General features: G+C 39.7%; 1 protein-coding gene and 2 pseudogenes across 1 annotated transcript in view; 1 reads left to right on the plus strand and 2 right to left on the minus strand.

The window, feature by feature from the left end:
• Window positions 1-3,613, minus strand: part of LOC102862836 — a 6,464-nt pseudogene extending 2,851 nt beyond the window's left edge.
• LOC102845309 lies at window positions 3,606-4,803 on the plus strand (annotated as a pseudogene).
• Window positions 4,804-13,691: 8,888 nt separating this feature from the next.
• DGKE (diacylglycerol kinase, epsilon 64kDa) overlaps window positions 13,692-14,380 on the minus strand; it is a 22,265-nt gene continuing 21,576 nt past the window's right edge. Inside the window, exon 8 of the mRNA XM_006889260.1 lies at window positions 13,692-13,775. Coding sequence (XP_006889322.1) covers window positions 13,692-13,775 — 84 coding nt within the window. The remainder of the gene's footprint in view (window positions 13,776-14,380) is intronic.

Raw genomic sequence — 14,380 nt, forward strand, 5'->3', positions numbered from 1 at the left:
GTTTAGGGCTGTTGTAGATAGGGTCGCTATGAGTCTCAAGGAACTTGATGGCACATCAACAACAACATCTACTCATACTCACTCCACAGGGCTTTCTTGTGACTAGCAGTGGACACCACAGCCAAGTCTGCTAAGATATGGTTAAAATGAATGAACAAGGTGTATTTGACATTATTTGAAAAAGGCAGCCAAGTGAATGATGAATAAATTGTGAATCCAAAAATTGTTGTTCAAATGGACTTCTGGAAAAGGTGACAGAATGGATCTGGACCATAAAAACTCCTTCCTCAATTCCCGGTGGTGTGGATCTAGAAATCAGGCCCAATGGCATCACAGACGTTTGTGCCCACCCACTTCAGTCTGGGACCTCTCCAGGGCCAGGCGGTCACTTTTGCCTTCCTGCTAACTAATGGTGCTGCTCCGACGGCCAGCAGTGTCCAATATTTTGGAAAATGTTGGCGAAGAAATGAATTCTAAAACAGAGTTATATGAAGAGGTGAGGAGTGTTGGAAGAAATTGCAGATAAAGTTACAGCCAGAGCTTCATAAGTAGCTAAGAAACCTCAAAATGCCAAAGTACCTGTTCAAGCTATCAATAAACAAATGCCTAGAAACAGCTAAAATCTACTGTTTCCGTGAAACCAGTACAGATGGGCATGTGGGCTCCAAAGGGTCCATCTTCTTAACCTGAGGATATCTTCATGAAAAAAGAGACTCCAGGCCACGCTTTCTCTGATACCTTACTCTGCAAAATCAAGGATATTGATAATGAAGACTGGGAAAACCCTCAGCTCTGCAGTGCCTAGGCCAAGAACAGCTATGCGTATCTAAGGACAAAAATGCAGTCAAAGTAAATGAAAAGGAAATTCACTGCTGTCAAGAATAAGTACGTGAGTGGCAGACTCCTGAAGATCAGCACAATTCCTCAGCTGAACTCCAAAGTCACCAAAGGGCTTGTCTCACCTCTGAGGGAAAGCCCTAGGCTTCCATGTGGCCTCGGGTTTGGAACTCTTGATTCTGTACATAGTCCTCTGGTCTACTTCATAAGACCTCTTCTGCCATCTATTTCTAAATGTAGATTGAGGAAAAATAAAGCTATTAATTTTTCCTTAAAAACAACAACCCCCCACCTTCCTCTAATACCTTGTGAAATGATTAAGAAATGTTATATGCCACAAAACGTGATGTGAAACTCAGATGAGAGCTGAAAGAAAAACCATTTTTAGAAGGCCATTAAGAGTTTTCTAAAATTCTACCAGGCATTATTAAGATGCCCCCTTCCCCACACCCCCTTACCAAAACCCTACCACATAATCCTTTTGGAGGCGAAAGATATCTTTTGCTGAATATATATCGAGGCCTTAAGCAGTCAATGAAGAACAGATAAGCTGTAGGAGAATATCAAGAATATCATCCATGAAGAATGCAAAATGTTATTACAAAGACAGAGGAAGAAAAGACTGAGATAGATGTCCAAAGAGACTCGAAATATTACACTAAAGTGCCGAGAAGCCAAAGCAAAGGGAAGCAGGAAGTTAAGGAACTGAACAGAAGACTTCAAAGGGCAGTGGGGGGAAACAAAGCAAAGTATTATAATGAAGTGTGCAAGAAGCTGGAGTTGGAAAATCAAAACGGACGAACTTGCTTGGCATTTCTTAAGCTGAAGGAACAAATTCAAGCTTCAAGTTGCAATACTTAAGGATGCGATGGGCAAAATACTGAAATGACCCAGGAATCACTAATGGAAGGAGTATACAGAATTCACTGTACTAAAAAGTATTAGCAGACTTAGAAGAATTTCAGGAAACAACATATGATCAAGAGAAAATGATGATGAAGGAGAAAGTTGAGGCTGCACTGAAGAAATTGGTAAAAAAAAAACAACCCGAGGAATTGATGGAATACTAATTGACATTTCAAGGACAGCAGATGCCTTTGAGTTGTAGTGCTGGAGAAGTATTGAACATACCATGGGCCACCAAGAGAACAAACAGGTCTCGCCTAGAAAGAGTGAAACCGAGCTTCTCTTTGAAGGTTAGGATTTTGAAGCTCCGTCTCACATACTTTGTGCATGCAATCCTTAGAGAAAGACATCATACTCGGAAGGGTGGATGTACACTGCAGGAGAGGAAGACCCTGGATGAGATGGATTGACAACTGTGATTGGGGCAATGGGGTTAGGTGTGTCAGAGTCAGTGAGAATGGCTCAGGAAAGGGCAGGCTTCAGAGCTGTTGTATGTAGGGTCACTATGAGTTGCAGACTACTTAACGGCACATACAACATGATGTATGTGTGTGTGTGTATCTATATTTATAGAGAAAGCCTCTTGTAAAAGAAGCTTCTTGTTTAAGTCAATCAGGACCTGGTGGGCGGGCCTTTGTGTTAAAAGTCAGTTAGGTGGAGGGCCCCCATTGATTGTGTTTGGGAAGAACTTTGTTCTAAGTGGTGTAACACTTGTCTCTCAGTTTGCTGTACTTGGGGTTGCTGTGATACTGAACAATATACACTGGTGTGTCAAATACCATAATGGTTACACATAGTGGACAGTGTTTGGAAGAACTCCCAAAATAAGACAGGCTTGGAAGGAGGATTGGCATCCACTTCCCAAACAACAGGCCTTTGAAAACTCTATAAACATTAAGGAAACGACAATAGTTATAGAACAGGGTTCAGATCTTTGGTTCATAGGGTCGCTTGGAGTCTTACTTGCCTCGAGGGCACCATTAACAACAATATATATAATTAGTTTCCAACCAACATTTAAAAACCAGTCTGGTTCACACCTGGCCTGTTTCCCTGCATAGCTACAATCAAGTGCTCTGTAGTTCACCACAGACCCCACCATGCCAACCTCTCACTCTTGCAAGCATTTGTATATGACTCCTCTGATGGGCATGAACTCCCGTTTTTATAAAGAAGAAATAAGAGACAAATAGGACATACTAAAACAATGAGAGAAGCTGAGTTCTCTAGCTAGCTAGCTAGGTGTTTAAAATACACTCTATACCTTTTCACTCTCCCATTAAAATCCATTGCCAACGAGTTGATTCCAACTCCCAGTTTTAGAATAAGACAAGCCTGTTAGTTAGTAGTTGTGGTGGTGTTGTTGTTATGTGCTGTTGAGTCGCTTGCGACTCATAGCTACACTATATAGAACAGCCCTAAACTCTGCTGTCCTGTGCCAATTGCACTGTGTCTGATACACCCATCCCGATTACCCAGTCACTGATCAATCCACCTCATAGAGGGCCTTCCCCACCTGCGCTGTCCCTCCACCCTCCCAAGCATGATGTCCCTCTCCAAGGAGGCAAATCCATTTATTTCCATCATTATTCTTTGGGACAGCTATACTTTGAACTGAGCCAATCTACAAACATGGGGATGTGGTTTTTCCTGAGTTATTCACTTAAGTTCTGGGCTCTTGGCTACAAAAGATGAACACTGATAGTCTCTTTTTCATCCTAACATATCTGGGTCTAGAAGCTGCCACACAGTATAATGTTTTACTCTAAATTTAAGTGCTATTTCTGTGAAAACTCAAAGCTGCTTATGTTCATTGTATAAAAAACAGTAAGATTAAGATCGGCACCAGCACTCACCTCGGAGCAGCCATGATAGAAAGCCTCGACGGCCCCGACTTCCTGAGGAAGACCGCGGACTTTAAGCAATGTAGATCTTCAAAGTGATGCTGCTTTGCAGGTGGACATTTCTGATGCTCTTAGTGAGAGGGATAAAGTAAAATTCACGGTTCACACAAAGAGTTCACTGCCAAATTTTAAACAAAATAAGTTCTCTGTTGTTCGACAACATGAAGAATTCATCTGGCTTCATGATTCCATTCTTGAAAAAGATTATGCAGGTTACGTTATCCCCCCTGCACCACCAAGACCTGATTTTGATGCTTCATGGGAAAAACTACAGAAGCTTGGAGAAGGAGAAGGGTCGATGATGGAGGAAGAATTCACAAAGATGAAGCAGGACCTGGAAGCTGAATATTTGGCAACATTCAAGAAGACAGTTGTAATGCATGAAATATTCCTGTGTCGTGTGGCAGCTCACTCTATTTTGAGAAAAGACATAAACTTCCATGTGTTCTTGGAATATAATCAAGATTTGAGTGTTCAAGGAAAAAATAAAAAAACCTTGATTTCTTTAAAAACACAGTTAAATCAGCAGAGTAATTGTTTCAGGAGTAAAGAGGTAGATGATTTCTTTGAGCATGAGCGAACCTTCCTTTTAGAATATAACCGAGTGAAGGATGCATCTTCTAAATCTGATAGAATGGTAAGATCACACAAAAGTGCTGCAGATTTTTTCAACAGGATTGGTTCTTTATTATATGCTTTAGGAACTCAGGATTCTACAGATATATGCAAGTTTTTTCTCAAAGTTTCAGAACTGTTTGATAAAACAAGAAAAATAGAAGCACGAGTGTCTGCTGACGAGGACCTCAAACTTTCTGACCTTTTAAAATATTACTTAAGAGAATGTCAAGCTGCTAAGGATCTCCTGTATAGAAGATCTAGGTCTCTAGTGGATTAAGAAAATGCTAATAGAGCCCTGGCTAAAGCAAGCGCTAAGAAAGAAGGTGTTCAGCAGGCTGAAATGTCCCAAAAAGTATGTTGTCAGAAATTTGAAAAAATAGCTGAGTCTGTAAAACAAGAGCTCATAGACTTTAAGACAAGAAGAGTTGCTGCATTCAGAAAAAATTTAGTGGAACCGGCAGAGCCAGAACTGAAGCATGCAAAGGGTGACTTGCAGTTGCTGCAGAACTGCCTGACTGTGTTAAATGGAGACACATAAGCTACACTCCACATTCCTGCTTAAAAGGGCTGCCTGCCTTCAGATTTTATTTTCTAACTGATGTTAGGCATTTACTGCTCACTGGAAACAAGACAGAAGCAGCTCAACCATGGAGTGGTGCATCCAGAGGTGACCCCAGGTGTGTGCCATGACCCTGCACTCATGTTCCCACGTGTCTGCAGGACAGTGGTCCACCATCATGTACTTCCTCTTCTAAAGCCCAAAGTGCAGTCTTTCTTTAAGTAGCCTCTATAACTGTTTATTTTATATATAGTATTCCTTATGGATGCCAATCTTACTTTTATGTAATTCCTGAAGTTTATCCTTTTCAAACACATTGCTCAAACAGGTGAAGATTGCCATTGCCTTTTGAATTTTAAAACTGTGTTATCACTTAAATTCATCTATGTATCCTCTTGGTCAAACATTTTAATCAGACTTACTTTAATTAATCATCACTTCCTAGACGTTTTGGGAACAGACTTTATGTAATCTTTGTAAGTACAATTTCTGAAGAAAAGCAAATGCATTAGTATGTTTGCCTTAAACTTGTAGCTTAAACCAATTACTATAAATAAGCAGTGATAACAGTGGTGGTTTTTTAACTCCAGAGTTATTGTATCACTCACTAAAATCTGGACTAGCTATAAGAAACCTACTTCTATATTATGGAAAAAACAAACCCCAGTAAGATCATATTTTCAGTGCTGTACTTTTAATTTTATTAAAAATATCAAGCAAACATCTTCAACAGAAAATCTTGATGAAGGGTTGGGAGGAAATAATGCTTTCATTCACATTTCTCTGGAGACACTGACCACAATACAGACTCAACAGTACAATGGTGAACAACACTGTCATTCAAGAAGTAGTAAGCCCAAAGCCTTGGGGTCTAAATACATTCACAAGTGTCTGTACAGGTATTTAAAGATGTAAAATTAAGTACATGGGCCATTACAATACTAAAATTAGAAACGCTGATGGTACTTTCCCAGCTTAACAAAACACCTTTAAAAATGTGGCAATATTCGAAGCAGCAACCTCTTCAGCAAAAACATCAAAAACGTAAAAATCAGTAGAAAAGTAAACAGGTGACATGGTCTTTGTAACACTGCCTTCCATACACTTTCTTTCAAAGAGTGGTTTGTTTTTTTAATAGAAGTACTTTATTAATTGAAGCCCTTTCTTCAGCTGCAGCCAAAGATGAAAGTGCTGACAAGGTAGCTCTGGTAGCCTAGTGGCAAGAAGCTGCACTGCAATCCCAGAGGTACGTGGTTCAAATCCACCAGATGCTCTGCTGAAGGAGGGACAATATCCTCCTGTACCAGTCAGATCTGATTTGATGGTACACTCACACAAATAATAATAAAATAAATAAAAATATTTTTTAAAAAGAAAGTGCTGATGGATGGGGCCAACACACACTGCCCTTGGGTCCACTCTCCAGGCCCCACTAATGTGCACTGCTCTCCACTCCACCAGCCCCTGGCAATGTATACTACTGACCTCGGGTCCACTCCATAATCCCCCGCCGATATGCACTGATCTCCACTCTACCAGTTCCGATGATGGGCACCACCCTTGGGTTCACTCCACCATTCCCTGCCGATGTGCACTGATCTCCACTCTACCAGCTCCTGGAGATGGGCACTGCCCTCGGGTCCACTTTGCCAGCACTTGGCAATGCACACTGCCCTCGGGTCCATTCCACCAGTCTCAGCCAATGTGCACTGCCTTCCACTCCAACAGCCCCTGGCGAAGCACAATGCTCTCAGGTCCAGTCCACCATCCTCTGCCGATGTGCACCCTCGAGTTCACTCCATCAGCCCGTGGTGACGCACACCGCCCTCGGATCCACTCCATTAGCTCCTGGTGATGTACACTGCCCTCCACTCCACCAGCCACTGGAGATGCACACCACCCTGGGGTCCACTCCACCAGCCCTGAGAGCAACTCCTCCAGGACTCCATGGACCACAGTCCACGGGCTACATTTCCAGAAAAGAAATGGAAGCTACCAATTTTATCTGATAGAATTTAGACAATGAATCAATCAGGCTAGAATAAAAATGATGTTTTTTCCCACAGTTCTTTTAAAACAATGATTGGAGGATAAACAAGCAGTAAGAGAAATCAAGGAAACACAAGAATTCCTTTTTGTCTGCATGGTACCCATGTGGCAAAAGACCTGGTGGACCCACGAGGAAACCAGCAGTGTTTACAGCTCACCCGGGCAGGCCAGATGCTCACTTTCTGTGCCTCATCTCTAAAGACAATGATTCAGGAAGTTAGGGATGGGGCTCAGGACTCAAATCCACACTTTCAATAGGATCCCCAGGTAATTAAGGGGTGCAGGCAGACTGAGACCTTAAGGGGAATCTGAGAAAGAAGGTGCTGCTTTTAACATGCAAACAAAAATGACAAAAACTCAACAACAAAACAAAAAAGAAATATGTGAAGCCTAGGCAATCTCTTCCATCTGGTTGCTGAGACTGAAATGGAGTAACAAAACTACTTTTAAAATTTCTGGATGCTTTTCATAAACCTGCTAACATTTTAATGTGTCAAATTAGGCTGAACTTAAAAAATATTTCTGAATATAAAGGGGTGGTTCTTGCTTCAATATTATAATTCTGAGGGGAAACACACAAAACTACCATTCACCCATTTCTACTGACCTTTTTGGTTGAATAAACAGAAATCATTTATTCGGATCCAAGTTATCCTGTAAATTAATATAACTTCTAAAGTTTCCTAGATATGTAAATTTAAAACTTAATAATATATGTTAAATACAATCTTACTTTATATTACAAATGCAAATGACTTTTCTTTTGACATGCTGGTAGTATTCATTTTCACAGGGCAAAAAGACTTTGTAACTTCTCAACATGGTATACTTTATAATAATAAGAAAGCAAATGTATTTCAAAAAGTAAACATAGGAACATTTTATGACACATTTTATAAAAGAAACAATCTTGACTATAAAACCTTTATGAACATTAGATACATAAGGGTGCACAGCTGCCACAGGAAATAAAATACATTTAAGATCACATAATCTTACTATGAAACAATCCGTAGTTTAAAACACAAGCCAGTTTGATTTCTATTCAACATAATGCAGTATGGAGAATCATCATCAGCTACTTACAGGGCCTATCAGAGCTGCCAAGTGTTCAGAATTTAAGCTATTAGGTTCCTTAGGAGTTAGGAATGTGTTAGGACAGTAAAAGAGGAGAATCTGAAAATACACATGGACACGTCCTTTATATTTCTTCCTGAGAATGTGAAACTTTTTAAAAGAATCAAGATAGCTTAAAATGGAACAGGAAAATGGTAAATTATTTTTTAAGGTGTAGAATTTCAGATTGTGTTACTACCATAATACATAACTTGCAAATATGAGTCTTATAAATTACATTTATTTAAAACAAGGCACACGCCTACAAATTTACTTGAAATGGTGGATGAATGTGTCTATAAAAAGTTAGTTTGCTGAATCAAGGGAGATGGTTTGATACTTTCCTAAATAAGAACTGTGTTTAAATCAGTCAGTAACACAGAAAAGAAACTTTATGAAAGGCTGAGAAGGAAAAACGTCTCATTGCATTATAACTAAGACACCTATTTGCTGGAATAAACGAGGGAATTGTACATAAATCTGCCCTAAAGCCAATGCAACATTAAACTTGTACAGTTTGAGCAATTAAAAAAAAGTGTTTTGGTTACTTTAATTCTGATATCCCAAGTTAACAATTTCCTTCTACAATTAGCCTTATAAATCAAAGGTAAAGTATAACCTAAAGCAAAGTGAATTTAACAGTGAATTTCTAAAGCAGAAAAGATTTGACCATTTATTAAAAGGATAAACCTAATTCTACTCAAAGCATCTGCTCAGAGAGAAGAACATCTACAAAACTCTCATCAACGCAGCAGTAGCGGCTCACCCACCACGAGTGGAGTATGAATAAGATGAAATCAGATCAGCTCACAAAACCGCTCAACGGTGGAATTGAACACCCCTGGTTCAAGCCTGGAATCAGTATAACATAAAAATATCTTATATAATATACTGATTACTTCAGATATTAATAGGTGGTTGTTCCTCCAAAAGATGGCCAAAAGATGACTAAAGGAGTCAGTCTTTTTAAGCTCATTCATGGACGCCAGATCCAAAATAGATTAAGGGACATGTAGTAGTGCTTTGGAGATACATTCTAATCTTTCAGAGATTAATGCCACAAAAGACCACTAAACCCACAAACAGGTAATTTGTTGGAAAAACACTAGTCTGCATACCCAGTGGGTGTGGCTAATTGTAAGACAGCAGGACAGGTTGGCTAACAGTAACAGAAGAGCATCCTCTACTGGGTAATTAGGAAACTACAGTCTTTCAATATTTTCTTGGCAAACTGAATAAAAACAAGGACGGGAGGAAACCTCCCACCCCAAACCATAACCACAAAAAACTGCAGTTATCCAAGTAGTACAGCAATGTTTTTGTTGCCCATTCCCTCTTCTGTTTTAAAAGATTGAGAAATACTTCTGAAGAATGATATTAACTGCATAATATCTTTCTTGATTAATGAATTTTAATTATTTTGTCAATAGGTTTTTCCCTTTGTGACTAGCAGAATTTATTTAATTTATTAAATGCAATTATAGATTGCAAACATTAAACACAGGTAACACAGCACAAGACAAAAAATAAATAAGTAAAAAAAATAGATGTCTCACTTTAAAATAAATACAACAAGCATTTCAGCAGAATATCTTCTCCATTTCTCTCCAGACCACAAAAAGGGGACAAGTCTGTCAACAACATAGAATATTAAACACTACTGACTCAAACAAAAATACTACAAGACCACTGTATTTCTACAACTTATTAATATTTTTTTAGCAATTTATCTGATTAATAACTAACTCCTTAGCACTTTTAAAATACCTGACATAGTCTTTCAGTAAAAAATGAAGTTGGTAAACTACCCAACTCAGAAATCTGTAATTTTTTAACCTTCCTCTTCTGTCTCTTTTTGAGGCATGCTAGTTTTAGCTATTTCCTTTTAGAAGACAAGTGAATTTGTAAGATATTACAGTATCACTGAGGCGATGGTGCTGGGCACTGTTACCTGTCTGGTCCTAGGATACAGAAGCCAGTGCACACATTACAGGGTGTTCCACCTTCCAATAAAACCATGAACCCCCCCTGCACCTCAGTCTTGGCTTTTATGACTTCTTAAAAGTCAGTACAATAAGATCAAAGCATTTTGCTGATAAAAGAACAAACTTATAACTAAACATGTGGCTGTTTTTGGAATGCTACTTACATAAATGTATACTCATGGCATTACAGACGAAATTAAAAATGAACAGCTGAGACAGAATTCCTCAGTTTGGATGAACGTGCATCCACTTGTTGCCATGGAGCGGAGTCTACAGTAAGTTTTCATTTTTCATCCATTTCCTTTATGTCCTCCTGATCCGACGTACTAGAGACCTCGTCGTCTGTTTGCTCTCCAGAGAAATACAACATGAGTGCATGTGTCTTGTGAGTTATGGTGACGGTGCAGGGCCCCTGTGCCCACGGCTCACCGTCCACCTGCATCGGCATCATGGAGCACTTTAAAATCAGCTGGCAGAGGGGAACAAAAGAGCATGAAAAGCCAGTAAGTCATAGCCCAGGGATGTCTTCCTTAACCCCACCCACAGACCCTCAACGCTCCTGTGCTTCATTTTCAGAACATTTATACATATATATTTATAAATAAATAAATATGGAAGCTCGCTCTGGTGGCTGAGTGCCAATCCAAAGGTACAAAGTATGAATTCATCAGCTGCTGTCTGAGCTCTCCCACGTGCTTTACTACTTCAGAAAACCACTGGAGAGTCAGTTATGAGTCAGTTCTGACTCAAAGACGCTCAGCATTTTTTAAAATGAAGGAACTGAAGAACAAATTCAAGCCTCGGGTTGCAAACTGAAACATCAACATACATATATATCTTCATCTACAGCTTTTAGGTACTCCTTTGTGGTGAATGCCTTTTATCTTTTTGAACTGAACTGAAGGCCACCCTTCTGGCTCTTTCTTCCTCCCTCCCAAGAGAGTGGGCTGTAAGTCACTGCTTAAGAACAGGCACAAGGTGTGGGTACACTCTTTCCTACATATTAAGGACTGAGAAATAAAGTGGGACAAATTAGCCTGTTGCAGCAATATTGCACCTACCCGCACTGTATGTGCTTGTCCTATTCGGAAGGGATTTGCCAACTTCACCTGAATCTGAGCACAATGGAAAGATCCATACACACCAACGACTTCCAGCAAACCATCATCATGTCTGAAACCACAAAGGAAAACAAGGATCACAGGCTGCAATAAAATCTACGCACTCATGTTAAGGCAAGCGTTTTGTAGCATTAGCTTATGAACAATTTATATTAGTGAGATACATAAAAAAAGAACATTTGTAGAAAAAAAATTTTAAAGTCCATAAAACCCAGTAGACTTCTTTAAGGAAAACAGTGGCATAAAAAAAGCAGACTGTAAAGTTACACACCTGGCTAGAGGGTAGGTCTCATCGCCCATGCCTTCCCAGAGCCGGCAGCCGCCGCCCCAGTATCCGATGTTCAGAACTATGATGCCTTCCAAATTTGGCAGCTCTACTCGCTCACCATCTAGTTCTAACTTTAAAGAAATGCAAGTAGTGAGTCAACACTGAGCACATTATTTATAGATGCCTTCACTCTGAATGTCAGTTTCCACACATGCCAATGCAAGAACTGCACGTGCAATAAAAAGCAAGCAAGAGATTACGTCCTACTTGAAGCTTGAAGCAACTGGACCTTTCCCACCTCCCCTGTTTTCATCCTTATCACCAATGATGGTGTGTGTTTTTTTTCTTTTTGTCAGATCCAACTGTTGTTTTCAGGTCTTTTCTAACTTGTTATTTCAGCAGCACCTGGCACTGCTGGCCACCCTCCACCTCTCCTAACATCCTCTTTCTACTTTCTGGGAACTACTGCCCCTACTTCTCAGAGGTTTCCCCTCAGTCACTGTGGAGGACTCCACTTCCTGTCTGGCCTCATATCTTTGCATCAAGTCCCTTTATCTTCTCTAACTCTAGAGTTGCACTCTAGAGAGCGCAAGTGTAGCCATTTCTATACCTCTAAGTGCCATCTTTGTGCTGAGTCTTTCCACTTTGTCAACTGGCTCACGAAAGTGATTTGCCCTAGATTCACATATCCAACTGCCCACGTGACACTTGCACAGAATAGAGAACCTAACACTCCTATGAGCAAAACTGAGTTAAGCAAGTCTTCTGTGTGTTTCCCAGCCGCTGCCTACTTCCCCAGACACAGAAACACCATCCCCGCAGCTGCCCAACTCAGCTGGTTATCACTGGTGGTAATCACTGACTTCCTGGCCTTTACCCTCCATATTGAATTAATCACTAAAAACGGCTGACACCACTCTCTAAATATCTGTAACTCTAGGCCAGAACACCATTATCTCTTCCCTAACATATTTCTACCTTGTCTATCTTCCTCTAGGCCTTAACTCTCCTTATTCATCCCTAAGAGAGCAACTGGGTTAACACCAATAAAATTCAAGTGTGTCCCCCACCTTCAATCGCTTAACTTCCTGCTCATGATGAAACCAGAGTTCCTTAGCGGGCCAACATGGCCCTCTGTGCATATTTTCTTAGTCTACAACAATTTTGCCCTTTTTTACCTAGCTTACTCTTAATTATTGGATTCCAGCTTTTAGAAAGACACAGTGGCTTGCCTGGGTCCAAAATAATGAACTCAAGCCCTGTAGCTTATTTCTTGGTGGTACTGAGGTTCCCATGCCCCCAGGACACTGTCTTCTCCTTCTACCTTACAGACACACCTGGGGAAGTCAAGGAACACTGGGTCACCAGATGCTGAAGGACTATTCTCTACAGGTGACAGGAAGAGAGGTCTTTCCCTTGGAGCTGTGATCTTGAGTATAGACTTCTAAGATATCTAAACTCTAAGAGAATACATTTCTTTTTGTTAAAGACTGTACTATCTCTGTTACAGCAGCACTAGATGACTAAAATAGGGTGTGAGAAACAGTGAAATATAACGTGACTGAAACTTAGGGTTTAAAGATCTTTGAGTATGTTTTTTTTTGTCAAACAGGCACTTCTTATTTTTATTGGTTTTTTGTGTGTGTGTGTGTGCGTTTGTGTACCATCAAATTGGATCTGACTAGTACATGAGGAGCTTGCCCCTCCTTTTCCAGTAGAGCATCTGGTGGATTTGAACCGAGTACCTCTGGGATTGCAGTGCAGCTTCTTGCCACTAGGCCACCAGTGTTCCCCATATTCTTGAAAATCCTGACAACTTATCTAAGATGACTCATCTGTGGTGAATCGTGGGTCATCACTGTCTATGAATGGAGGTCTTTCAGTGAAAGAATTCAACAATGGAGTGTGGCATTTGAGGAATCTGGGTTTGTTTCTTATATGTCACTAACTATGTGAATTTGAATGAATTGCTTAATTTCAAACCCAAGTTTTTCATCTGTTCAATGAAAATAAAACAGTATCTGTCTTACAGGCTATGGTGAGATTCTGTGGAGAGACAAAGCAAAGGGTCTAACACAGAATAAATACTCCATATGTTGGCAAATATGTTAACAGAAAATCCAGAACACTAGGACTACCTAAAACTTTGGAAAAGAGAGCTATGATGTCCTAGTGTCAAGAAGCTGCACTGCAATCCCAAAGGTGTGAGGTTCAAACCACCAGATGCTCTCCTGGAGAAGGTGGGGCAATCTCCTCCTTTGCCAGATGGATCTGATTCGATGGTACACAACAAGGGAAAAAACCCCACAAAAACCTTTAGAAAAGGTGTTAATAGCTTACCTCAACCTTTTTATTCAGATCTTTACATTCTTGCACCAAACAATCTTTAGTTCCATAGAACAGGTAAACAGCCTATGAAAAATGGACAGAAAAAAAAAGGTTATTAAAATAATCTTAACAAACTCGACACACATTAAGAAAAATACATTGTACCAAAGCTCCCTGGACACGGCTGTTGATTTTTGTCTCCGTGGAGGGGACAAGATAATGAAAGGAAGAAGCAGCATCTAGTTTACCACTGACACCTACCTACTAATTCTGCAGATTAAAAGTGGAACCCCCCTGAAGGGCAGTGATAAAAATATAGAACTAAAAAAATTACCATAATTTTTAATTTTAAAGTTTATTCTGTTACTCAATTGATAGTTTAAAAGTCTTGGTGAACTCTAGTACAATCAAGGATGTATTATATTTCTCCTTTAGAAAGTGACAATAAAGGTCCTTATTTTGAAACAGTGATGGTTTGTGTCTAAAAAAGCTGCATTTTTATAAAGAATATGCTAAAATTAGAAAACTCTTAACACTGAGTTTCTTAATGAGAAATAATACAAATTTTCAATCAGAAAATCAATTTTTAATAAAAAGTTGATGGAAGCACAAAGATGCTGATCGAATAATTAACTGTACCAATATCATTCTTTACTGCCTTAGTAACTATATTAATAAGATGGAATTAC

This window comes from Elephantulus edwardii, unplaced genomic scaffold (assembly GCF_000299155.1).
Source record: "Elephantulus edwardii isolate Elephantulus edwardi_28Jun2011 unplaced genomic scaffold, EleEdw1.0 scaffold00077, whole genome shotgun sequence".
Classification (NCBI taxonomy): Eukaryota; Metazoa; Chordata; class Mammalia; order Macroscelidea; family Macroscelididae; genus Elephantulus; species Elephantulus edwardii.